General features: G+C 37.9%; 1 protein-coding gene and 1 long non-coding RNA gene across 10 annotated transcripts in view; one reads left to right on the top strand and one right to left on the bottom strand.

The window, feature by feature from the left end:
• LOC127560984 (uncharacterized) overlaps nucleotides 1-23,697 on the bottom strand; it is a 59,789-nt gene extending 36,092 nt beyond the window's left edge. Inside the window, exons 1-3 of one of the 2 annotated variants that reach the window (XR_007953442.1) lie at nucleotides 22,019-23,697; nucleotides 18,335-18,549; nucleotides 10,317-10,396 (exon numbers count right to left, since the gene is read on the bottom strand). This is a non-coding gene — a long non-coding RNA (uncharacterized LOC127560984). The remainder of the gene's footprint in view (nucleotides 1-10,316; nucleotides 10,397-18,334; nucleotides 18,550-22,018) is intronic. The other variant, XR_007953443.1, reaches the window with a different exon arrangement.
• A 179-nt stretch (nucleotides 23,698-23,876) lies between these two features.
• Nucleotides 23,877-27,357, top strand: part of AGFG2 (ArfGAP with FG repeats 2) — a 59,006-nt gene continuing 55,525 nt past the window's right edge. For all 8 annotated transcript variants that reach the window (XM_051996012.1, XM_051996008.1, XM_051996011.1 and 5 more), the window contains exon 1: nucleotides 23,877-24,183. In XM_051996012.1, coding sequence (XP_051851972.1) covers nucleotides 23,972-24,183 — 212 coding nt within the window. In that variant the 5' untranslated portion in view covers nucleotides 23,877-23,971. The remainder of the gene's footprint in view (nucleotides 24,184-27,357) is intronic.

Below are 27,357 nucleotides of genomic sequence, written 5' to 3'. Positions count from 1 at the left end.
CTGTTACTGCATTTTCCCCATTAATTCTTGTGATAGCTGTCTGCAAACATCCCACAAAGTCAGCAAAGGGTTCATTTGGCCCTTGTGCTATTTTTGTGAAGACTTCTCCTCTGTCCTGTTTACCTTGGAGAATGCCCCATGCTTTGATAGCAGCAGAAGCAATTTGCTCATATGCAGCTATGGGGTAATTAATCTGTGTTGAAGTGTCTGCATAAGAATCTACACCTGTTATTGGTCACAGGTGATTAATATATTAACTCCAGTTTGCCTATTTCATTGGGCTTGTATCCTACAGAGTCCACTATATTTAGAAAGCCACAATAAGTTTTGTCCAGGTTCTAGGCATGTCCTTGATATAGATTTCCAGTCAGTAGGGGTTAAAATTTCATAAGCCAAATTCTGTAATAATGTCTTAACATAAGATGATGTAGCCCCATAAAGAGTGCAAGCCTTTTTTCAGGTCCTTGATGATTTCTAGATTAAAAGGAGTTTATTTTCTCTTTTCTTGACCTGAAGAGTTAAGCTGTTCAATCACAGGATACATTTCTATTCTGAAGTCAGCTATATTCTGTCTTTCCTCTTTGGCTTTAAGTAGTGCCTTTTGCATTCAATTCATAGGAGGAGGTGATTACTTGGGGGGAGGTGCTGGTGATATCACTTCTCCCACTCCTCCTCCTTCTCCCTCCACCCAGGAAGATGAAGTTGATGGGGGAGGGTCAAGAGCTTGCTCGGGTATAGGCAGAGTTGAAGCTAGAATTTGAGAGTGAGAATCACATTCTTTAAGCCTCTCCATGCCCTCAAGTGAGATTTACATTGTCCTCTCCCTTCTCTTCCTCTTTCTCCTTACACTTCCTCATTTGGCTGTTTTTAAAACTTTTTTTTTCTAGAACTTGCAGGATTCTTTAAGGCCAATTGTATTAAATTGTATATATAGAATATTTCTTTAGAAATTGAATCAGGACCTTTATCATTGTAATAATTCACATAGTTGATCTCCTACTAGTTTCCAGTTATCTGCCTCTATTTCTTCTTCCTTGAAGAGCCAAGAGAACTTGCATTCTAATGTATCCAAGAATCCATCAATCTGCTCCCAAGTTACAAGCAAACCTTGCCTCTTTATTAGTCTGAAAATGCTTCCTGTAGAGCTCCCTTGGAGTGGGGATGGGGATGGGGGAGAATCTTTTGCTAATATCTGCCCCATTTCAGCTTTAAAAAAATGAAAGTTACTAGTTTAGCTCTTAACAAAGTAAGTTCCCTCTTTATCTATTAAAATACTCAACCTATTTCCTGATCACAGGGACTTTTTCAGTGAAATTAGGATCGTTGGTCCACACTGAGTGCCAATTGTGAAGTATGGGCTAGTTCCTTGGAGGGCTTCAGGGTCAGCTAGAAACAGGATAAATTAAAGTCATTGGTCTGTAGGGGGAGAAGTGAAGGAGACAGACAAAGTGCTTGCCAAAGATCTCTCCTGGATCCTGGAGTCCTGAATCCAGCCTCTCTCCTCTTAGTCATTCCCACAAGTGACTCTGGCCTCTGTCCCTCTTCCCTCCAATCCCTGATTATGATTATCTTAACACCAAACATTCAGCAAGCACCCAACAGTAAGAACAGCCATTTATCCAAACATATGCTAATAAAGTCATTGTCTCACATCTAATAGATAATAATTGTAAATATCGTAATTATCTCACATGGAATAGGTAATTAGTGCTTAGTTGTCTGATTCAAGCATACCTTTTTGGAGTTTCAGCCCTCTACAATTAACTTCCCTACAAATGCTCTTAAAAGCATTTTTTTTTCTTTTCTTTAAGCACCTTTGAGTCCTCTCAAGATATTTTGGGGTTTAATGACTAGATTTCTTTTTTTAAAAATGCCTTAAAATAAAACTACTCTAATTCTCATTGATTGGCCACCCATAGGTCCCAGGCCAAGCCCTATTTGGTCATTGTTCAGGTCTGATTGACTCAGATTAAATGTAAATAGCAATCATTTCTGCTTTGTCCAGAAATTTACCCAGGGTTTTTCCCTCCCAGATTTATTTATTTACTTAAATTTTTTTTTTTTAACTAGGTAAAAGATGCTACCTAGCTTTAATCACTGAATGAGATGAGGTTAAGATTTGGGGTACCCAAATGAAATTAGGGTTTCTGGTGGTCAGAAAGTTAAATGAGGCTAGTGGCAGGTTCAGGTTTCAGGGAGTCAAATAGCGCTCTCCTGCAACCCCTTTGGATGCGGTGCAAGGGTAGGGAGTTTTGGGGATCTCCTTCTGGTGGCACAGAGGCTCCCTGTAAAGGAAAGACCCGAAAAGCTAGATTAATAGAAGAGGGTTATTATGGGGATTGGAAGTAAGGATAAAGTCTAGTTAAGGAAAGAGGTGAGAGTAAAGAAAAGATAGCACTGGAAACAGTATTCCAGTGGGCAGAAAGATCCTGGCTGTAAAGGGCACTGCCAAAGTCTATCTGCAAAAGCCTTAGTTGATGGAAACTCATTATATTGCTTGTCTTGGTGGCAGTTGGGAAGTCTGAGCAGATCATTAGAATGGGGGCTGGGACAGCCCAAGTTGGCTCAGATGGGATGGGGGCTGGGACAAGCCTGGGTCTCCTATTGGAATTCAAAGGGATGCTTTTGTCCAGGATTTGTGAATCAAAGACCCTAGCTTCCTAGATGATAATGCATCAGCCAGGAGGGACTGGGAATCAGAAAGGAATAAATCAATCTGAAAGGAATCACAAATCAGTTTCTTAAAGGGACCACAACCCACTTCAAATGGATGTAACCTCAATCAAACTGACACCTGTTGAAGCTTAAAAAGGCCAAGTTCTCCAACTGAATCCAGAGCCATCTCCAGTTTTCCTAATCTATATCTGGTTATTAGATCCAGATTATTCTGGAGGGGAAAGTGAGGCAAGTGACCTTGTACAGCCCTTCTTCACTTAAATCCAATTTATTGCATGGCATGGTGATGTAATATGATTTTGAGGTCCCCTGATTTTAGGGGAGCTTCTGTTCTAACAATAAGTCAGTAGTTCTAAATCTTCTAGCTTTGTAATCTGCCTCAGGAAACCCCCATACCAATCTGTCTGATTTTAAATAGATCACTCAATCAGATAGCTTCTGACCTCAGGAAACTTCCACAGATCAAACTCCTGAGATAATAGTGAATAAGACCACTCCAATTCATTGCTGACTGATAATCTTGTTATTAATACTCTGGTCAAGAGAACCAAATTCTGGAAACCAATTCTTCCTACCTATGAGCATAGAATTAACATATCTATGACTGAAAGCTGGATAAAAGTGTCTTCTTCTGTTTTTCTGTTGAATTACCTTACAATTCAACTGGCTTTGTAATGTAAGTAAATTACTATTGCAATAAAGCTTTACCCCTTGACTAAGGAGATGAGTTCAAGCCTGCAAATTCTTTTGACATACTTTGCAACATTGATCTGAGACCCCAAACTTTTGGGATCCACCCCTTTCTCAACCTCAACAGTGGCATTAGCTCCCTGATGTCATGGTCCTCTTTGAGAATGAAGGACAAAACAATAACAACAAAGGTTTTACTTTTCCCTGTCAAAACTTCTGTAAGTTTGTTGAAAACATGTTCTTGCCAGAAAAAGCACTCAGAAGTTAAAAAAAAAAAAGTTATAAAGTTGTATAAATACTGTTCTTAATCTTCATTTTATTGAACAATGAGTTAAACCTACTGTTTCTATCTTGAAGGAGATCACTATTTTGAGAGATTTCCTGGCCTTCCTATCTATTATGCTAGGATTAATTAGACACTTTCTGTCCCAGATACCAGATCTTTCCCATTTTAGAGACCTCCCAGTTTTTTTAAGTTTTTATGAGCTTACAAATACCAAGTGGATTTCCAATTCCCTATATTTAGAGCTTTTGATTTTAATTTACCTAGGCAATTAATTTCTGTTAAATTAATCACTAAAAAAAAAAAAAAAAAACATAGTGGGATAAAATCTCTTAAAATTAAATTTTACATATTTTGAAAATTAATTTGAAATTATTTGCTTCCTGATTTAAACAAACATCCAAATTTTCCAAGGTGGAGAGAAGAATTAATAACAGGAGGTTCCTAAGCATCCATTTAAATACTGCCAAACCAATTTCCCTCCTCTCTTTCTTTCCTCTGGAGAGTCCTTGAGGAGAATTTCTCCTAAATTTTCTTTAGATATCAGCTTTAGTTTTGCTTAAAATCTGAGCAATTTCTGTCATTTTCAAGGGAGAAAAAAAGAGCCATAGATGGCTATGCTATTTGTATGGAAAAGTCCCAAGGAACTGTAACCCCCAAAACCTACAAGGCTATTTCAACATATAAAAATATTTAAATCACATTTCCATTGCAATCTGTGGAAATATATGGTAAACAGATTTCCTTTCAGTTCACAAATTCAATCTCTTAAGTAGTTTGCAATGCTATAAATTTCTTCAAAGGGAAAACTCTTCTCCCTCTTATCTAATTTTCTCTTTGCATTCCCAAACTGATCAGAATTAGGAACACAAAGATGAGATTATAACTTTTTGAAAGCTTTGAAACTTTTATCAGAAAAAGTTTCCATTCCCTTCCTGTCTGTTCATAAAATTTATCTCTTACTGAAAGTTTAATCAGAATTAGCAGAATTCCCCGCTTATTGTGAAATTGAATTTCACTTCAGAATTGCAATAAATACAAAGAATTAATATGGATATGAAACTTCACTAACTAATTTTACTTAATTAACAATTGATCAATATTTCATTTTTAAAAGACTTTCCCTGGAGTCAAAGATGTCTAATTTCAGAAATTAACTGGATTTAGACATTTTTTAAAAGATGTCCAAACCAGGTTTTGGATAGATTGGTTTATTTGAAAGGAATTTTCTTACAAATAATCAGTAGTCAACCCAAAGGTGTATTTTTACTATCTGTTTATTTTTGGGTTTTTTGTGAGGCAATTGGAGTTAAGTGACTTAGGGACACACAGCTAGTATTAAGGTGTCTGAGGCTGGATTTGAACTAAGATCCTTCCTGACTCTAGGACTGCTGCTCTATTTATCATACTACCTAGCTCTCCCTCAAAAGGTTATCTTTAGAAAGTAAATAGATTTGATCAGGATTAATTTAGTTTCTGAAAATTGAGGCAAATTTCCACAAATCGGAATTACTAGAACCTGAGTAATCCCATAATGACCGCTTACAAGTTGAGATTTGTATCATTCCAAACCAGACCATGACTCTCCCAGAATTTGATAGGGAAAGTAGCCAAGACAATATGGTGATTATAAATGACAGGTAGATAATGACAAGTATGAGGTCCAGCAAGTCACAAAGGTGGGGAATCTTCAGAATGAATTTACTGAGTCAAATCACTTTCATGTTAAGGAACAAAGCTTTATTATATAGTATATATTACACATTATATAATATATAATAATTATATATAATATGCTTGCTAAGCAGGCAAAATTCCTGTTGGACTTGCACTTAACAAAGGGGGAGGTGGGAACTGATAGGGAAAAGAACTCTAAACAAGGTTCACCAACTATTTTAAGTGTTTAGGTGAGTAAATCAACTGGTGGTTGTGGCTATCCTATTAATACAAGATAGTCTTATAAGTTGATGGCTAGAGCTTAACTTCCAAATTGCTTAAGGTAATAGTGGGTGTCAGTACAGGATAGTTCTATCTATTTGTGATAATTCTTTCATTATAAGGTAATTCTGCAAAACCAGTTTGCTCCTCACTGAGGTGCATTTAGATACGGGATTGCTACCAAGGACATGGTCTTTTTCTGTAATCCATTCACCCCATCAAGACAAGTCTCTTGTTTATCTGCCTATGAAGAATAAGAGGAAAGGGCACAGATTCAGATAAATCCTAGTTTTGCCCAGATATTCACCCAGAAAAAGAAGGAAAAGGAGGTCTTTCCATTAAGATCTCAATTTCTCACTCTAACACTTGCTTTTGACTTCTGAATAATAGTATGCTATCAATAGAGCATCTGCCAAGCTGGTCACTACAGAGTCTTACAGTTTTGTCTAATAGCTGTGATAGACAAATAAACAAACAATAGAAACAAGTACAAGAACATCAATATATCAACTTTACAGTCAGTCAGTTTTCCTGTCCAAAATTCTTTCTAGATCAATTTTAGACTGTGAGCAATGGAAGTATTCTGGGCTAGAAAACTCAATTATGATCCAACCTAATTAGTCTCTTCTGGGGTCACCAATAATTGTGTGTGGGGGAGGGGGAGTTGTCCAAGGATCTATTGATTTGGTGCTGCTGCCAATCATATAATAAATAATGCAAAGATAGGGGAAAACCACAGTTTATTATATTCCAGAACACAGGTATCATTGAACAACAACAAATCAGTGAGTTATGAGCATCAGTTTTAAATACATTATATAATTTTAGTTATACAAGTGAAATGGTTACAAAGAACAAATTTCAAATTTCAAAGATTTCAAAGAACAAATAAGGAAAGATAATGATTTACACATCAAAGATCTATATCACATAAAGCAAGATATTGTAAAGTTAACAACTGACCTTAAATTGATATCTTATTGTACAAATTACAGTAAACCATATGTTAAGTAAATGGCATGTGTGAATGGTTGTTGCTTGTCCTTTCTTCTTGAAGAAGATCACATTATCAAGGAGGTAATGTGGATGATGAGATTATCCTCTAAAATGATGGTGTATGAGGTGATACCTCAAAAGCATATTGGGATTAAGGGTTGGTGTTACAAGTCCTCTCAAAAGAATTTGTAGGCGTTAAACAGCCTCCAAATCAAGAGGTGAAGATTTTTTTTCTCAGTATCTTATTTTTCCAAATACATGTAAAGATAGTTTTCAATATTCATTTTTGTAAGACTGTGTTCCAAATTTTTCTCCCTCTCTCCCTTATCTATTCCCTCCTTAAGATAGCAATCTGATATAGGTTAAAGATGTGCAATTTTTAAAAACACATTTCCATATTTGTCATATTGTTCAAGAAAAACTAGACCAAAAGTGATAAAACCCCAAGGGAAAAAAAGCAAACTAAGTTAGAAATACTTTACTTTGATCCACATTCAATATCCATAGTTTTCTCTCTGAATGCAGAAGGCATTTTCCAAAGGGGGCAAAGATTTTATTATGCTGTTAAGAATGGGCTAAATTCTAAGAGAAGTTAGCAAGGAAAAGGATTTTGATAAATTAACAAGACAAAAGACAAGTTCCCTAATGGAATTCACAAATAACCAGAGGAAGATGCCATTAAAACATGGCAAGTGGAGGATTATGGGGCTAACCAAAAAAGGAGTTGAAGATCCTAATAGATGTTAACCATCATGAAGTTTAGCAAGCATACTAACCCCAAAAAGAAATTAGCCATAACAAGGAGAAAGAGGCCGCAAGATGGGAGTACATCATTGACTTGGGTTAGCCCTATAAAGGAGTTAGCAAATAGTTAAGATGTTGCAGTTGTCTTTTAAGAACTCATGGTATACGAACCCTTTGATCTCAGAGGTGAGATGAATGAGGCCGGAGACTCATAGGGTGTGAAAAGAGCTTCAGTTTGGAAAATGAATGGATGCCCATCAATTGGAGAATGGCTAAGTAAATTGTGGTATATGAATGTTATGGAATATTATTGTTCTGTAAGAAATGACCAGCAGGATGAATACAGAGAGGCTTGGCAAGACTTACATGAACTGATGCTAAGTGAAATGAGCAGAACCAGGAGATCATTATACACTTCGACAATGATATTGTATGAGGATGTATTCTGATGGAAGTGGATTTCTTCGACAAAGAGATCTAACTCAGTGTCAATTGATCAAAGATGGGCAGAAGCAGCTACACCCAAAGAAAGAACACTGGGAGATGAATATAAACTGTTTGCATTTTTGTTTTTCTTCCCGGGTTATTTATACCCTCTGAAGCCAATTCTCCCTGTGCAGCAAGAGAACTGTTTGGTTCTGCACACATATATTGTATTTAGGATATACTGTAACCTATTTAACATGTAAAGGACTGCTTGCCATCTTGGGGAGGGGGTGGAGGGAGGGAGGGAGGGAGTGCAAGGGATAATGCTGTAAAAAATTACCCAGGCATGGGTTCTGTCAATAAAAAGTTGTTTAAAAAAAAAAAAGAAAAAAGAAAAGAGCTCCAATTTATTATGCCTTACAGTCTTGTTGATATACATTTTTACAAGCATGATCAGCACCTGAATAGTGACAATCCCCAATCACCATTCAGAGAAGCAGCTCGTGGGCTTTGCATATGCATAGTATCTGCCAATGGGAGGAAAGTCAATACAGCAATTTAGCAACTTGCTCACAGGCAAGAAGTCCTGTTCAGGCATCCCTATCACATAGCCACTGGCTGTGACCCTCGGCTTACACTTGTTCCCAATGTATACATTGATCACAAATCAATCCTAGTTTCTGCAATGTGGCAGAAAACTTATTGTGCATCAAAGGTTGAGGTGGCCTCAGTACTCCCTCTTGGTAGGGTCCCATAATCCAGCAATTCCCCTCTTTATCGTTTACATAAAATGTCCTTTCTTGAGCTGCAACCTCTGAAAGGATGGTAGAGAAAGATTTATAAAGGCATCCTAACATTACAGGGCAACAAAAAAGCAGTAACAACCTAACAACACACAGGGCAATCCATGATTCTAATTTTAACCACCATGAAGAGGTATTATCAAACCAATGTATGATTTTTTTCAACAGTTTTATCTGGTTTCAAATCTTCATGAGAAGCTTTCTCTGTATCAGATGCTAATTTATATAAACTTTCTATGTCACCTTCAGTTGTGTTATTGAGAAATAAACCATTCAAATGCCTCTTGATACTGTCCCAATCATAATCTTGGCTTGTATGATTACACAGCAGAAGGGTTACACAAACCTTTGTATATCTATAATCACATTGTAATTGAGCCTGTAGTTTCAATAACTCCACTTCTGCTCCTATTTTCAATGATACTTCCCTTAAATCTTTTATTGTCTGATACAGTTATTCATCTATCTTAGCTTGTCAGGCAAAACCCACTGAGACATTTTTTAGCTAGTTCCTCTATGTATCTAGTTTGTACTAAGCTGTTTTTAGATATGGACATTGCAAGAGAGACTGATGAAACTATAAGTAAAACCAGCATAGTGATACCTAATATATATATTTTAATAATTATAACTTTTTATTGACAGAGCCTATGCCTGGGTAATTTTTTACAACATTATCCCTTGCACTCACTTCTGTTCTGACTTTTCCCCTCTCTCCCTCTATCCCCTCCCCCAGATGGCAAGCAGTCCTATACATGTTAAATATGTCACAGTATATCCTAGATACGATATATGTGTGCAGAACCGAACAGTTCTCTTGTTGCACAGGAAGAATTGGATTCAGAAGGTAAAAATAACCTGGGAAGAAAAACAAAAATGCAAGCAGTTTATATTCATTTAACTAGGGTGTAGCTGCTTCTGTCCATCCTTGATCAATTGAAACTAAGTTAGATCTCTTTGTCGAAGAGATCCACTTCCATCAGAATACATCCTCAAACAGTATCATTGTTGAGGTATATAATGATCTCCCGGTTCTGCTCATTTCACTTAGCATTAGTTCATATAGGTCTCTCCAAGCCTCTCTGTATTCATCCTGCTGGTCATTTCTTACACAACAATAATATTCCATAACATTCATATACCACATTTACTCAACCATTCTCCAATTGATGGACATCCTTTCATTTTCCAGCTTCTAGCCACTACAAACAGGGCTGCCACAAACATTTTGGCACATACAGGTCCCTTTCCCTTCTTTAATATCTCTTTGGGGTATAAGCCCAGTAGTAGCACTGCTGGATCAAAGGATAAGCACAGTTTGATAACGTTTTGGGCATGATTCCAGATTGCTCTCCAGAATGGTTGGATTCGTTCACAACTCCACCAACAATGCATCAGTATCCCAGTTTTCCCACATAGTGACACCTAATATGACACAGCTGAGGCATCTCTTTTTTCTAATGGGACTGAGGTCTGTTTCCTTCTTTTCTATTATGGTATTGTACATATGATCAGTCTTAATATGATACCATTTCTCACTTTTGACAGGAAGCATTGATATATGAGCTCTAGGGATCACAAATACAGTCTGATTTTCAATTTCAGTATCCAAGCAATCACTAACTGTACAATTCCAACAAGTAACATTCTAAAAATCTAAGTTTTCTTTGGTAACATTTACAGAATCTCTCACATAAATGCATATTTCCCTCCCAGACAGGCTTTAGTATAGGATTGGTATCCAATTCCTGGACAATCACCTCTTCTTCCTTCTTTTCCTCTTCAGTTCTATGGACAACTTTGAGATGTCTGATGGGAATCCACTGCTGAAGGTTTTCTCCTGTGGAGATACAAGCATATCCTGTCCCCCACATTAGAACTCTACAGGGTCCCTCCCATCCTTCAGGTCCCTTTTTCATTACCATGGCCTCATTCTTAGGAGGCCTTCTTAATGAAGATGGGATATTATATTTGAGTGATTCTCTGTCTATTTTCACTTATTGTATCCATATTTATATATTTATTATATCATATCATATTATGTTATATTTATATATTGTATATTATTATCTATATTTTTTCTGAATCTCTTGAGGGTCTGATTAGTCCTGTCTACAATGGCCTATCCTATAGGGTTGTAAGGAATCCCAAAAATATGATGTATGGAGAATTCCTGTAAGAACTGTTTTAATATTTTTAAGGTGTATGAGGGTCCATTACCAATCTTAATGATGTGGAATACCCATAGAGGCAAAACAGTGAAATATTTATTACATATGAAGCAACTTTCATTGAGAGGATGCAAATACAAAGCCTAAATAACTGTCAACTGTAGCATGAATGCATGTTTTTCCCATATATGTAACATCCATTTGCCATATATCATTTGGCCTGTCACCTCTGGGGTTAGTCCCTAACCTTACAGGTCTTGAGAATATGGTATACAATCTATATATCTTTTTACTATGCTTGCTGCTTCTTTCTGGGACACCCTATACAATCTCCGAAGAGATCTGGCAAACAGATGCAAATGTTCATGAGCTTTTATTGCTTGTTCTAGAGGGCAAAGGAGAATACCTCACATAAGCAGACCATCTACTATTTTATTCTCTTCAAATATATGTCCCAGCCCATTTGTATGGAGTGGATGTACTTTGTATAAAAAGGATAGACTCTCATTAAAATCACCTCTTCTACCTCACCTCTTGTACCTCCTGAAACAATGAGAAGATAGGTCCTATTTGAGCTTTTGTTTATTTTTTATATTATTATTATTATTATTTTTTAGATTGATAAAAGAGGTTTATTATTGGGTAAGCAAAGTTAAAGTATAGGCGAAGGTAGAGATAAAGAGGGCACTGGGCAGAGGGTCCAATGGACAGAGGGTCCTCACATGGTAGCCATGTTTGGAATCTCTGCCAAGAGGGATTCCCAGCGTGGCCTTTTTATAATAGGAGACTTGAGCTTTTGTTTATATGCTGTCTCTATTCTCTGGATCACCCCAACTGCATGGTGATTGTCTGAAATGATATTGATGGGTTTATCTATTTTCAGTGCTTGTTTAATGACATACAATTCATTTTGCTGTGTTGAGGTATAAAGTGTAGTAAATACATTAGAGATGCCCAATTGTGGGGAATATATGGCTGCTTTATTTTGTTTGATGCCATCAGTGAACACATTAGGGTCTTTAAGTGGATGTATTTTTGTTTTTGTGGAAAAAATCCATTGCTACTGTTCATCTCCTAATCCTAACAAAGTGATCCAGGTTTTCTGAGTAGCTATTAAGCAATCTAACCTATCCTTGTCTGTGTCAATCCATATAATTCCTGTTTCTCCAGTTAATTGGATATTTCTGAGTAATATTTTCCTTGCTGTTTCAGCTGTCATGTCTTTTCTTTATAACAAATACAGGAGAGATCCATGGGCAGTTTATTTCTTCAATATGTCCTACTTTTAATTGTTCTTATACTAATTGATGTAGAGCAGTTGTTTATTCTTTGGTCAAGGGCCATTTATTGTTCCACCCATACTGGTGCATTGGTAGTCATTTTAGAGTGGTGGAAGCCACAACAGCAATGACTCCTCCTAAAATTCTGTAGTGATATTTCATCCCTAAATTAATGTAATATATCTCTACCTCATAAGTTAATATGTAAGTCATCTATTATTAAAGGAAAAATGGTTCCTGTCTTTCCATCTTTTTGTCAATTTACTGGTTCAGCAGTCATCAAAGCCTCCTTACTGCCCCCTACCTCTGCCAAGGGGGCCATTGAGAAGCAGCCACCACAGTCCTGTATTTTGTGAGTGTCCCATGGCATCTAAAGCTATATACCTGTTCCTCCATTTCTGATTTATCAACCAAGTCTGTTTTAAAAATTCTGTCATCCAGAACACTGTCTGTCCTGAAGTCAACACTGCCCCTGAGACTGCTTTCCAATGATTGGGGTACAAAACTTGTAACATATGAACTGAATTTTTAAATTGGGTTGGAACTTTAAAGGGAAGTGGTTCATGTCTACGTTTCTTCTGCCCTGGATTAAAAGAGTCATCCTCCTCTATAACAGGATATAATTTTCCCCACCCCTCCTTATCTTCTTTTTGATCTCTAGCCAGCTGCAAAATTTTTTTGAAATGAAGGTAAAGAATATATCTCATTACCTTTTGCTTTTTGTCTGGTAAGTGTCACTGCAGTCTTTGTTTTATATTTCTGATTCTGCTTTTCTTCAGTTCTTATTTTATTTATTACATTAGGAGAGCCTTTGAAAGGCTATAGGACTGGATAGAAACAAAAATAAGTTGGGGCCGAAGGTGATGGAGGTGGGGAGGCCATTCATTATCATCCTCCTCAGGTAACCATGGAGAAACTTTGTAAGCAATATCCAGGAATTTCCTAATGTCTCCTAATTGAACTGTGCACTCCTGCTCATTTATGCATTTATATATAGTCCTGACATATGCTTCCCTGTCTGAAGGCAGTAGGGTGCTTATTTTCTGCCCCATTGGTTTACTTAACCACTCTCTGCCTCACTCTGCCTGGTCCGGAAACAATGCAATTCAGTGGGCTCTTTTTCTGGAGTCCTCATAGAGTTTGTCTTGAACACATGGCAGTGCTTGACCGAGAAGTGGTCACTCTGGCACCTTTCTAGATTCCTGTCCTTGTTCAGGTGCCAGTTGTTGTGGCCGTGTTTTAAGAGCTCATGGCATATGAGCCCTGTGATTTCAGAGGCGAGATGAATGAGCGGGGAGATTCATGGAGTATGAAAAGAGCTCCAGTTTACTATGCTGTATGCCTTGTTAATATACATTTTTGCAAGCGTGATCAGCATGTGAACAGTAGACAATCCCCAAACACCATTCAGAGAAGCAGATTGTGGGCTTTGCATATACACAGTATCTACCAATAAGGGGAGAGCCAATCCAGCAATTAAGCAGCTTGCTCACAAGTGAGAGGCCCTGTTCAAGCATCCCTGCTCACATAGCCACTGGCTATGACCCTTGGCTTACACTTGTTCCTATGATCATAAATCAATGCTCCTTGCTTAACAAGGGTGTTTCTGCAACAGGAATTCTGCAAAGACAGAAAACTTATTGTGCATCAAACGTCAAGGTGGCGTCGGTACTCCCTCTCAGCAGGGTCCCATAATCCAGCAGTAAGTTACTTTGAGAAATACTGAAATGTTAGGTTTCCACAGAATGGTGCAAGCTTCAAGGTAATGTAAGATATCGCTTGTAAGTACCATTAAGCAATGAGTTTTCAGAAAGTAAAAATTTAACAAAGATTAAGTTTCCACAAAACAATTTCAGTCTCTCAGAAACCTTGAGCAAACAAGGAATTGGGGAGCCAGAAAGGTACAGGTGGACTCAGCTAATTAGAAAGAGTCGTGTGGTTTTGAGAAAACCACAAAGTCAAGATAATAGCTGGTCTAGCTCAAACTGATTTGAGTCAATGACCTGATTCACCAAATCACTCCTGTGCTTGCTTAATAGAGTAATTGAATATTAAACATATCATACATATTTAAGGAAAACATACAGTGTGTTGTGTCCTGTTTTCTAGAGTCCCCAAGTTGGGGTGACAAAATGTACTGTTGCTTTCTAGAACCCCCACGCTGGGATAATTAAAATATACCTTCCTAGAGGAGAAGTGATGAGGTAGGGCTCCCAAGAATGGTGGAAAAATGGAGTCTGTTTATTTCAAGGACTTTCTCCTTTATATAATGTCACAAAAACACCATTGTGCACATGGGACCACATAAACAACTTGCTATTGTACGTAGTTTGCCACCTAGTATCCCTCTTCCACCTGCTATCACTTGGCTTCAATCTCAACACAGGTTGTCACCGCCCCGACTTCTCAGGCAGGCCCAGAGCTCCTAGGGGAGATGAGGAGCCAAACCAGACATTGTTAGCAGGTTCCCTCGGGGCTGAAAGGTCTTATATCTCACCAGGAATTTTCCCACTTACTGTGACCCTCTACAACAGAGCACATATCAGAAAGATTGTAACCCAAAAGGGAACTGACCAATCCATTCTCTGAGGAGACTGTGCTGAACTAACAAGTATAAAGATTCTCTCGCCTATGCTCAGTACTTCCTTTTCTGGAAGAGGAGTAGAGCCCACTTCTGGCCAGAAATGTTAAGACAATTCTTTAAAATTCTTCTTTAATAAATTTACCTAGATATCTGAATTTCAGTATCAAACAGTACTATTAAATTCTTTTATAGGGAAAATATAACATTTTGAAAGTTTTACATCATAACTTGGCTTTCTGATTGAATACAGTAAAGTTGGGGTTTCCAGAGACCTCCACCAAAGGTGATACTGTAATCAAAAGTCCACTTGAACAAAAAGCCTATCTAAAAATAAAAGGCCCTTAAGGCTGAGATGGTCCTATTAGTGCTCCTCCCAGATTGCCACAGGAAGTAGCTAGCCTTCCAGACTACTTATAGGTTCTCAGGCTTTCTCTAATAATGCCTGGACAATCAGGATCTCATCACTATGACATTTAAGTGAGTTGAATTTAAGTCAGGGTGTGCTGTATCTCTTAAAGGTTTTTAACAGGTCTCAGTTTGATTGACATAATGCCCTACCAGTGATTAAGGCTAGGTAAGAAATGAGGTAAAGAATGACTTCTTTACTTAATCTGGAAGGGGAAGACCCTCAGAGTTTCTGACCAAAACAGAAACAATTGTGATTTAGTTTTACTCTGTGTCATCAAGTAGGCTTGGGCTGTGTCCTACTGTTGGCTAATCACTAAGAATCAGAATGATTTGGGTTTAAGGCATGATCTTTAAGAAAGAAATCTAGCTAGTAAATATCAAGATAACTTGTGAGGTTTCAGTGATCAAAATGTACATTTTGTATATACAAAATACATCATATTCTGTATGGCAGAGTAAGGATATGATATCCTATGTGGAAAGAAGAAAAAAGGGAAAGAAAGAAAATGAAGGAAGGAATGTTGAGGGATAAGATATCCTAAAAGTGTTTGAGTATCCCCAAGTGAGTATCACAGGTATTGCAAAAGAATTCGCAGTCCCAGTCTCCAAGTTAAGTTGGAAAAAAAGGGTTTATCTGATGCTGAGAATTCAGCAGGCTAGAACAGCTTTATCCAGTCCCACATGGCCTAAGGGCTAAGGAATCTATCTTTGACATGATGATTCTATGACCTGAAGCTAAGGCTAGGAAGTGATCTTCAGATGAATTAAGAGTTGGTGGGCTAGGGAGTAATCTCCAGGTGAATTAAGGTTGGTACTTGGTACTGGGTAGAAGTTTCCTGAGGCCAGAAATTATCTGGCTAAGGAGTGGTCAGAGTTTTCCTAAGGCAGATTCCAAATCCAGAAGATTTAGGATTGCCTGACTTAGTGCTAAAACAGAAGGTGCCCCCTAAAATCAGGGGACCAAAAAATCCTATTACATCAGGAAGGGATAGAGTAAATGCTATATGAATGCTAACTTTTATTGGATATAATTATTTCATATTTGATACTTAAATGTGTTTTTAGATGTGACCAATATAATGTTGAAATAAATGATTTTCTGTGTAAGGTAATTTGGAAGTGAATTTTAATAAATTAAATTCACCTGGTTAGTAATTAATAGGATCCCTAAACCTGGGTTACTTCAGAATAGTGAATAGAGGAAATGGAATCTCTTTGTTTTTTTTTTTTCCCTTTCTCTCCCTCCTAACTGCTCCAGGAGTGTGTAGATGGGAAAGAAAAAGAAAATCAAGAGTCAGATTTGGAGTCTGTCAGTGAAAATTCCAGGGTGAAGATCTTACTCTGAAATAAGAACTGGCACTCAAACCATGGATTTCTTGGCTCACAAAAACTGAAAAGGTCTGTGTGAAACAACAAAAAAGTTTGATTATAATGTGACACCCATTTTTTGTGACATATCGTATTTTAATCATATTTTGAGAATTGTCTTATTTTCTTGGAAATTAGTATGGCAGAAACTAGGCATTGACCCACACTTAACACCATACACCAAGATAAGGTCAAAATGGGTTCATGACCTAGGCATAAAGAATGAGATTATAAATAAATTGGAAGAGCATAGGATAGTTTACCTCTCAGACCTATGGAAGAGGGAGGAATTTATGACCAAAGAAGAACTAGAGATCACTATTGACCACAAAATAGAAAATTTTGATTATATCAAATTGAAGTTTTTGTACAAATGCAGACAAGATTAGAAGGGAAACAATAAACTGGGAAAACATTTTTACAGTCAAAGGTTCTGATAAAGGCCTCATTTCCAAAATATATAGAGAATTGACTCTAATTTACGAGAAATCAAGCCATTCTCCAATTGATAATGGTCAAAGGATATGAACAGACAATTCTCAGATGAAGAAATTGAAACTATATATAGACATATGAAAACATGCTCCAAATCATTATTAATCAGAGAAATATGCAAATTAAGACAACTCTGAGATACCACTACACCCCTGTCAGATTGGCTAGAAAGACAGGGAAAGATAATGCGGAATGTTGGAGGGGATGTGGGAAAACAGGGACACTGATACATTGTTGATGGAATTGTGAACACATCCAGCCATTCTGGAGAGTAATTTGGATCTATGCTCAAAAAGTTATCAAACTGGGCATACCCTTTGATCCAGCAATGTTTCTACTGGGCTTATACCCCAAAGAGATACTAAAGAAGGGAAAGGGACCTGTATGTGCCAAAATGTTTGTGGCAGCCCTGTTTGTAGTGGTTAGAAGCTGGAAAATGAATGGATGCCCATCAGTTGGAGAATGGTTGAGTAAATTGTGGTATATGAACGTTATGGAATATTATTGTTCTGTAAGGAATGACCAGCAGGATGAATACAGAGAGGACTGGCGAGACTTACATGAACTGATGCTAAGTGAAATGAACAGAACCAGGAGATCATTATATACCTCAACAACGATACAGTTTGAGGATGTATTCTGATGGAAGTGGATCTCTTCGATAAAGAGAGCTAATTCAGTTTCAATTGATCAAGGATGGACAGAAGCAGCTACACCCAAAGAAAGAACACTGGGAAATGAATATAAACTGCTTGCATTTTTGTTTTTCTTCTCAGGTTATTCATACCTTCTAAATCCAATTCTCCCTGTCCAACAAGAAAACTGTTTGGTTCTGCACACATACATTGTATCTAGGATATACTGTAACCTATTTAACATGTAAAGGATTGCTTGCCATCTGGGGGAGGGGGTGGAAGGAGGGAGTGGAAAAATCGGAACAGAAGTGAGTGCAAGGGATAATGCTGTAAAAAATTACCCTGGAATGAGTTCTGTCAATAAAAAGTTATTAAAAAAAAAAAAAAGAATTGTCTTATTTTCTTCCTAAAACAAAAGTGAAAATTAAGGGAGCAGGAAGAGGAATCCCAAATCTTCCTGATAATTCCAGAGCTGCAATAGCTTGGGAAAAGGAGGAAAAAAATACTACCCATTGGGTGATGGGACTCAGTAAATACTAATGGATGAGTCATAAATCTAACATATATCTATGAGCAACTTAAATGTTGTGAACAGAATTAAAAGAAACTGGAAACTTTGTTTAAAACTTATTGTTATTTTACCTGTTCTGCTAAGTGTTTTGTAATTGCCATTTAGGAAATTGGATATTTTCACTTTTTCTTGTAAATTCAGAGGAAGTTATAGCTAAGATAATTTGGTTATCCCTTATGAAAATTGCTAAGATTAAATTATTTGGAGTTATTGTAATAATGTTAAAGTCTAAAATGGGTGATTGTTGCTCATTGAAAACACCTCACCTTAGGTTATCAGATTGTACTGCAGAGTTAATCTATTTCTCCCACCTCTTTACAAGATGAGAGAAGTGTCAAAAAGCACAACCCACAGATGGATAGATGGAATAGGTAGGCAGGAACAAGAGGCTCATCTCCTTTTCTGTAGTCCTTGAAGTTCTTCTTAATTTATAGGCTTGCCAGGTTTTTTAAACGCCTTGATGTGGACAAGATCATCCATCCTGGGAAATAAAATAGTTTTAAGTTATGGAATTCCTAAACAATGAACTTGGCTTAATGAGGATTTGCAAGTCTGTTTATTACACAGAAGTGATTTACAATGGTAAAGTTACAATTTACAATGGTCTTTATACCAGGATGAGTTTAAACTAGAGAAGAAAAAAGTGAAAAAATGTTAAGCAAAAGTGAGTTCTGATAGACCTTATTAATTTTTTCCTTTTGGCTAATGAAAACTGAAGAAAGATAATACTTTGGGGAGTCAGATGGTTACCAATGTAAGATTATAGTCAATACCTCTTATTTAGAAAATATGATCCTTGGAAACTGAAGTTCTGATTGGCGTGAGACTTGCTATTTGAAATAAAATCTCTTGGGTCTATAACTTTTATTGTTTTGTGTTTTAAATTCAGGTATGATTTTAAATCAGTAACTTACCATTCAAGAGAAATAACACAAGCTACTCAAAAGGACATGATAATGAACTGTTACAGATAGAGGCCTATGTCTGGTCAAGAGCTGGAAGCCAGTAGGATTGTATATTTCATTCATAAGAATTATCAAGAGGCCAAATTCATTTCTCAAAGGAAGGCGCTTTATTGTTGTAAAAGCAGACAGAACCAAATAGTATCAGGGAACTGGTTGGTCAGAGGTAGCTCATTATTAAATAAGGCAATGATTATCTCCTCCCAGGGGAAGTTACTTTTTAACATTTGTTTGGGACTTAAACTAACAAGGATCTGCTGGGATCCCAGATTTTGAAACATTTAGCAGGACCCAAGCTTCCTTGGCTTGGCTATAGACAGCTACATCCTGTTTACTTCATCCCAAGCTCCCTGTACCTGGATGGTTAGGCAACTGCATACTATTTTTCCATTCTCTGTGGTCAACTACTTACATAGGAATTAAAAAAGGCCTTGCTGGAGCCTATTCCAGAAGGACAATGTTTGGCTTTACTTAAGGTGGGAGTTTTCAGCCTCAATTGTCCAGTTGTGTTTGTGTGTTTCCTACCTAATCATTCCTAGTCTGGCTTTTAGGTGCACTTATTACTGTATGATTAGTTGTTAGCTGTGATTTATCTGAAGTTAAACAGAATTAAGGATGCTTTATACTGCCACATACGTGCTTTTAGGCTTAAGTCAGAAGGATTAGTTTGATGTTACAATCATGGTCCTGTTTTTTTTTTTTTTTTTTATTCTCATAGCAAAATTCTATAATCAGAACAAGTGATCAATAGAAGACATGAGCACAATGCAAGTGCGTAAGATCTTGCTGTTTTCTATCTGATAATATGTAGTCATTGTATCTTAAACAATCAGATAAATAAGTATTTGATTGTCATCTATCTATTACTAAATCTATATCTGTGTTTCAAAATGATGTAAGAATAGGGTTGATGCAAGTGTTTCTGAGATTTTTTTTTCAATATTGATTATTGAAACTAAATCAGAAACATGCAGAGAAGAGAATTTGACCTGAACAATGTTTTAATCATATTTCCATTGAATGGGACTGATTAGATGAAGTTGTCTCCGTTTATGAGACTATGCCTAAGTCACATGATCTCTATACCCAGAGGGGAAGATGAGGTCTTGGGCCTCAGGTTTCAGGAAGTCACATGATCCCTATTCCCAGTCTTGAACCATGGGTTGCAGGGAGTCATATGGTCTTGATGAGGTGTGAGAATTGAGGATTAAGAGATCCCCTAATAGCAATGGGATCCCCTTGACCAGTTGTGCAGGTTTTGAGAAAGAATTCATGAACCCCAATAAATATAGGCACGAGGTTTGTGCAAAGAATGGGTTTATTTACACTAAGAAAACAGTGTGCTAAGAAGACAGTTTTCTTAGCAAGCAAACTCCTGATTAGGAATTTAGCAAAGATGGGTTTACACTGAGAAGAAAATATCTTTATCGGTGGCTAAGTCCAGAAGGGCATTTAGCAAAGAAGGGTTGACAAACTCTTAGTTATATAGGGTTAGTCTTGGCCTAGAGCTGGGGAGCAGTTTGAATGACTATGTACCAGGCCGAGATTTCCAATTGAATGAGATTACTAATCTTGGGAGTTATCTGGAAAGAAAAAAACCCAGAGGCAGGAGGGTTTGAGAGTCAGGAGCACCCTTTCCCCCAAAGAGAATACAGTTTACATCGGGGCCCCCCTCCCTAAGAATTAAAGGGGACACAATTTACATCAGTCTCTAAAGGTCAGACTCACAGAAAGTGACCTGACCCACAGGAAACAGTGGACATTGGTAAAGGATGGTTACCTCCTTTTAGTCTATCCAATGAAAAGCTTTGAGTCTTTTGCTTTTTAAATCTTGGACAAGTGGAAGCTGGTCAGGTTCAGCAGCCCATGGTTCCTAGGAGTGTGTCTGGGCCTTTCCCTGCAGAGACTAAATAAATGCTTTCTCTTTGTACATGAAGATGTCTCTGATTAGTAAATTTGGGAAAGGGGGTCTAGCACCTATCCCACACACCATGACGAGTAGAAATCTCCTCAGACTATCAGTGTATAACCCCCTTTAAATATTTTAACATATATATTCTTGGCCAACTGAGCAGCCTTTACTATTTATAACACTATTTTCCCTGCTTCATCTCTTTAGATTTGTTTCCTTCAGTCTCCAACTGATTCACTGGTCAACACTGGATACCATGCTAATTCTGATCCTGAGACTTAGCACACATTAGATCCTGCTTTGACCAGCTTCCAGGCCCTTGAGTTCATCACCCTTTCAAGTGTGACCTGTAAAACAGGACAACTAATTTGCCCAATCTCATCAGGAAACAGTTTCAGAAGACTCTTTAACTCATACTCCAAAAGATTTTGGTTCCCATTTGTTTGAGCGGGGAATGATGGGGTAAACAAAAGACTAGCAACTGAATATCTATCTAGGTGGACCATAGGGAAGGGCATTGACAGGAGTAGACTTTAAAAATTTAAGTGGACTTTGTTGTCTAAGGAAAGCAGGGAGGGGTATTAACAGAATAATTTTATCTTTAAATGGCCCTTTGTTGCAGTGAGCTCTTAATGAATTCCTTGCATTAAAAAGATTATCTTGACCTCATAATTACTGAATAAAACCGGAGGCTTTTTTAGATGTCATAAAGTTAAGTATATTCTTTAAGCATATAAGGTCCTCCATTTCACCCTGTTAATTGAGAGTTCCACTAGGGAACTTTGCCCAATTTAGGGTGTCTTTCCCTGTAAAGGGCTGAAACTCTGAAGCTAAAGGCCCTCCAAGAAATTAGTCTGTACTTTACATTTCCCCTTGGCAAATAGTGAGTTCATTAGGAACTTTGTATTTTATGACCTCAAAATAAAGCTTTTTGACCCTTGAATTGTGAATAACCATAAGGATCATTAACAGAACCCCTTAATCTGGATCACCCAAGCCTTGATGATCCCAGGGCCCTCAGAGAAATCTTCAGTCACTAACTTTTGCAGTGCTTAAACCAATTTTACCAAGCTCACCTCCGTCTGAGGTTTTCAGAGATCTCTGGCCATCATTTCATAGGAACGATTGTTTAAATACATGATAGAGTACTTGTAGACAGCCATGTGCAAGCTCAAGATCTTTTATTCACATGTTCACATCCTGCTCCTGGCTGACCTCCAGCTGACTCCTAATGAAGTCCTGATGAACTCTCAAAGAGGACCTGTTTCCTCTCCCCACAGCTTAAATAGGGTCTATGAGGTCATACGCACAGCCAATCAGAGAAGGAGACATCTCTCCTTAATGATGCAGATCTCACACAGTACTCAGTCCTAAACCCTCTCCTCTTCTTCCTCTATTCTATTTCATTTGGTGATGTCCTCAATTGCCATGGATTAAATTATGATCACTAAGTAGATGATTCTCAAATCTATTTAACCAGTTATAACTACTCTGCTGAGACCTTCATTCTCTTATCTCCAACTGCCTATTGGATATGGTGAATTTTATACATCTCCCTATTATCTAAACATTTTCACTAGTGGTACCTCATGATTGGAATTCTCCATCCTTTCCTTTGCTTCCTGGCTTTAACTTTCTCCTTTTAAATCCCAGTAAAAATTTCACCTTTACTTTTCCAATCTTACTTAATTCTAAAAAAGCTTTCCTTCTCTTTATCTTCTGTTTATCTTGTTGATAGCTTGTTTGTATTTAATTCTCCGCATGCTGTCTCCTTCATTAGACTGTCAAAAACTCCAGAAGCAAATATAAAGTGCTTTTTGGTATACAAAGCCCTTTACTATCTAACCCCTCCTATGTTTCCAGTCTTCTTGTACCTTACTCCCTAACTACTCCATCCAGTGACATTGGCCTTCTGGCTATTCCTATAAACAAGACACTTCATCTCAAGGTCCTAGGCATCCTCTCTGGCTCTCTCACTCCTAAAATAAGCTTTCTCCTTCTCTGCAACTACTGACTTCCCTGGCTTCCTTTAAATCCCAACTAAAATCCCACCTTCTACCAGAAACCTTCCGTAGCCCTTCTTAATTCCAACGCCTTCCCTCTTATTTAGTTTCCTTTTTTTTTTTTTTTCTGTATAGAGCTTGCTTTGAATATATATATTTTTGCATATTGTGTTCCTTCTCTCTAATAAGCTCCTTCAGGGCAGAAAATGTCTTTTCCCTTCCTTTCTATCTCCAGTACTTATCATAACGTTGCTGTAACGCTATCAAAATAGGCCGCTAAATAAATGTTTGTTGACTGGCTGACACAGCAAGTTGGTAGTAGACCGAGAACTAGATGTCAAGTATTCTGCCTTCTGGTCCCAGGCTTTTGCCTCTGCAAGGTGCACGAAGCCTTTTTAAAGTGTCCCTGAGGTCCACGTCGCTGCTTTAACTGAAAGAGAACGTAATTAATGTCAAGAGTATTATTATTCGATGATTGGTGGAGAGGTTCCTAATTTGCCAGAGGCTAAAGTTACTGGGAAGAGCGGAAAAGCGGATAGCAAGAACGCCGGTAGCGCGCGCTGACATTATCCGCCCAGATTTGTAGAATCGTAGAAACTACCTAGTCCGAGTTCCCCCAAGGTAGTAGAGAAATAAGAAGGAACGTGCCACCAATGAGAGCTCCAGAACTGGATTACCAGGGAGCAGGGGCAAGGCCAAGAAAAAGTGACACTATTCGTTTTCTCCCTCAGACCAATCGGAAAGCAAGAAGGTCATGAAGTTGGGGGAGGGGCGTAGGCGAAGCTAGATGAGTTGCTATATCCCGCGGCTTCCTTGTAATCGGACCAGTGAGAGAGGCGGAGTAGAGAGGCCGTCCAATCAGAGCCGGGGGAGAGGAAGGCGTTTGAGGTGCAGCGACGCCTGCGCGAGCTAGCTTTAGTTGCGGGATCCGTGGGTGAGGAGAGTGCCCAGTAGGTGAGAAGGTGGCAGTGCTGGTGTCTGAGGAGAGCCAGCTGAAGAGGGGCAGGGGGTGGGGAAAAAGCGACGATGATGGCTACGAAGAAGGGCTCGGGCCCTGGCGGCGGCGACGGGAAAGCGGAAGCGGAGGCAGCTTCGGAAGTGTGGTGTCGCCGGGTTCGGGAGCTCGGTGGCAGCAGCCAGGCCGGAAACCGCCACTGTTTCGAGTGTGCCCAACGTGGGGTCACTTACGTGGATATCACCGTGGGCAGCTTTGTCTGCACCTCCTGCTCTGGTCTCCTGTGAGTCTTTCAGTTTCGGAGGGGCTGCAGGCCTGTCTGCTGGGAGATCCGGGAGGGAGGGGGCTTTTGGAGGAAGAAGAGACCGTCGTGGGGGATTTTAGGGGCGGAGATGAGGAGCTTGGGGTGAATAAGAGAAGGAGAGGAGCCCCATTCCAAGGGAATTTCAAGGGGTGGGAGACTATCAGGATTGGGTTGTCGAATACTCGATTTTGGAACAATTGTGAAAGTTGCCGGAATTGTGAATTGGTCCACTCATTCTGGAAAGCAATTGGGAATTATGCTAAGAAAGTGCCCATACCCTTTGATCAGAAATTACGCCCTTAAGCGTATTAAATGACTACATAAACTTTAATTATTTTGACCCCAAGGAGTTCAAAGAGTAAAAAGAAAGACCCTGACTATTTCAAAATGCTTATAGCAATGCTTTTTATCATACGTAATAGCAAAGACTTGGATCCGGAATAGCTGCCCATCTGTTGGGAATAGCTAAAATAGTTGTCATAATAATGAAAGATTACAGCTGTAAAAAATATGATAAAGAAGCATGGGAAGACTTACATGAATTGAGAGAAGCATGGGAAGATTTAATGAACTGATGCAAAGTGAAGAAAACAAAACCAGCAAAACGTACAATGTCTACGACTGTAAATGAAAAGAGCAACAAAAACAAAACATAGGAATTGAACGCTGTGAAATAATAAACAAGCTTGGCCTCAACGAAGAGATAAGAAAGCACCTCCATGCCTTCTTTGCTGAAGTGAGGGACTATGGGTTTGGAGCACTGCATAAAACTGTCAGACTGAAAAAAAAAAAGTTGGTTAGTTTTTAATGAACTGTTTTCCCCCTTTTTTCTATTAAGAGATTGCTCTGTAGGAGGGGGAGGAGAGAATGTATGTATACATATACATATGTAAGCAAAATATACCAATACAAATATATATATATATATTTTTAATGGGATAATGATCGTTTTCCTTGAGTAGTGGAGAGGTTAGTTAGAGAAAAGAGACATGGGATAAAAGGGGAAGAAGGGAGATGTAGTAGAAGAAGCCCTGTAATAAAATGAAACAGAGGGACATGAGGTAGAACTGAGGGAAGGGGTTGTTCAGAAAGTGTGGAATCCAACATTAGAAAGGAAGAAAAGTCAGGAAACAGAATGAAATGTTCACTGATAAATAGAATATTCAGCAAGGGGCAAAAGGAATCTTCCAATTCCAAGGGAAGGTTCTCTTCCTCACTATAAAAACAGTAGCTTTCCTTTTTCTGGGTTATGTCCTTTCCTGGACACAGGTTTAGAAACCTGTTTTAGATATGCTTGTTCATATAAGTTGGCACCTAAATGGGCAGGAATACTGTAAAACAGTGCTATTAAGGGAATTTTCCTAAACCTGCCAATCCAATCTGAAATAATTAAAATTTCCCTTTAATTCTCTGAAGGGAAAGTAAAAGATGTGGAAGATTAGGTATGCTAACTCTCATCTGATCAGTAGACATTGAACCAACAGACAGGTCCTATCCCAGGTTTTGATGGGTTTGTATTAAAGTGCTTAGGTGATACTTGTTCTTTAAGGACATAGCCTGTCTAATTTGAATCCACAGTTATAGTTCTGTAGACCAGGGTATATTGAAGTGCTTTTCTTGAGAGGTAAGACAAAAACATTACTAAAGTTAGGTTGCTGGATTTTAATTGCAAGTCTTAAGTTTGTATGAGCTGGACAGTGATTTACTATGATTATTATCTATTATGTTTTATTTTTTAAAATATTTTTAAAATATTTTTTAAAATATTATTTTTTAAAATATTATTTAAAATATTCTTGTCCCCAAGAAACTGAAGAGGACATTCTTAATTCTTCCTATGTTTCCATGCTGGGGAGAAATGAGATGAGACCTTTATCAACTGTTGAGGCTCTGTTTGTTCTTTAAAAAAATTTTTTTTTGTTTATGGGAAATCAGAGATTTACAAAACAGGTTTTCCAAGAGTATATTTTTTTCCCCCTTGGAATATTATTTCCTTTTTATCAAACTTGCCCTCTTACATACTGAATAGGTATATTGTGAGAATGAACTAGATCTTTCACCCCTAACTAAGCAAAGTCTGTTGTGATTCATACAGTATTGTAGAACCTATGGATGTTTTGTCAGTAGGGATAGGAACAGGATAAAGTACTGAATCTGATTTTGATTAGACAATCAGGAACACTGACTTATTCCTCATACAAAACACTCCCTTCTTCTGACTTCATACATTTTTATATGTCTGCAACTATCTCCTTCCTCATCTCTTCCTAATTTCTCCCTTGAACTGAGTTCATGATCCATGGGAAACTTTTTTTTTTTCCAACTGTGGTTTTCATAAGATTGAAATGGCAGGATAACATAGGGGAGGAGAGAGAATAAACATTTTTATATAGTGCCTCTTATGAGAAAGGCAAAAAGTGTTTCCCAGTCTTCCTGAGTCCTAGTGCTTTCCTTCTTAGACTGCTTCCACTTTGTCTTGTATATAGCTTGTTTATACAAAGTTGTCTCCCCCACTGGAATGTGAATTTCTTGAGAGCCAGGACAGTTTGTGCCTAAAATTTTGTATCCCCAAAATTTTGTCTGACATTTAGTAGGTGCTTAATAAACAATAATTGATTGACTGGAAATGAAGTTTAGAGATTGTTTAGAAAACAAAAGTAGGAAGACAAGGAAATTGTGGCTGTAGGACTTAGGATAGGACAAAAAGGGAAGGAATGACAAAATTGATTGGTTAGTTGTGCAAGGGGTCCTGAAAAGAAAGCATAAGGAAAGCTGTAAGTTGACTTGATGCCATAGTTGAACTGTAATTTCCTTTACAAAAAAGTTATGGTAAATAAGAATTGGTTTTGGCATTACTATCAGGGTTTTTGTTCTGATAAATCCTATAAAAATAGTATTTCTAGATCCTGCTCTGTGACCACATCAGATGCCATAAAAATAAACAATTCAACATGTATGGGTAAGAATTAAGTCACTGCCTTGGATGAATAGTCCTCAAATGAGGTGGGGGAGGGGAGATAATTTGGGATACTCTTTTAAAAAAATTACTTTGGTAGGAAGTTCACTTTTCACATGAACTATCAAATCTGTGTCTCTACTGGTGGCCACTGTTAGCCTTCTTCAGGATTTGTTTTCATCATGTTTCCAGCTGGA

This window comes from Antechinus flavipes, chromosome 4, assembly GCF_016432865.1.
Source record: "Antechinus flavipes isolate AdamAnt ecotype Samford, QLD, Australia chromosome 4, AdamAnt_v2, whole genome shotgun sequence".
In the NCBI taxonomy this organism is placed as follows: Eukaryota; Metazoa; Chordata; class Mammalia; order Dasyuromorphia; family Dasyuridae; genus Antechinus; species Antechinus flavipes.
The sequence above is the reverse complement of the archived record's forward strand: the minus strand, read 5'-3'. Positions and strand labels throughout refer to the sequence as shown.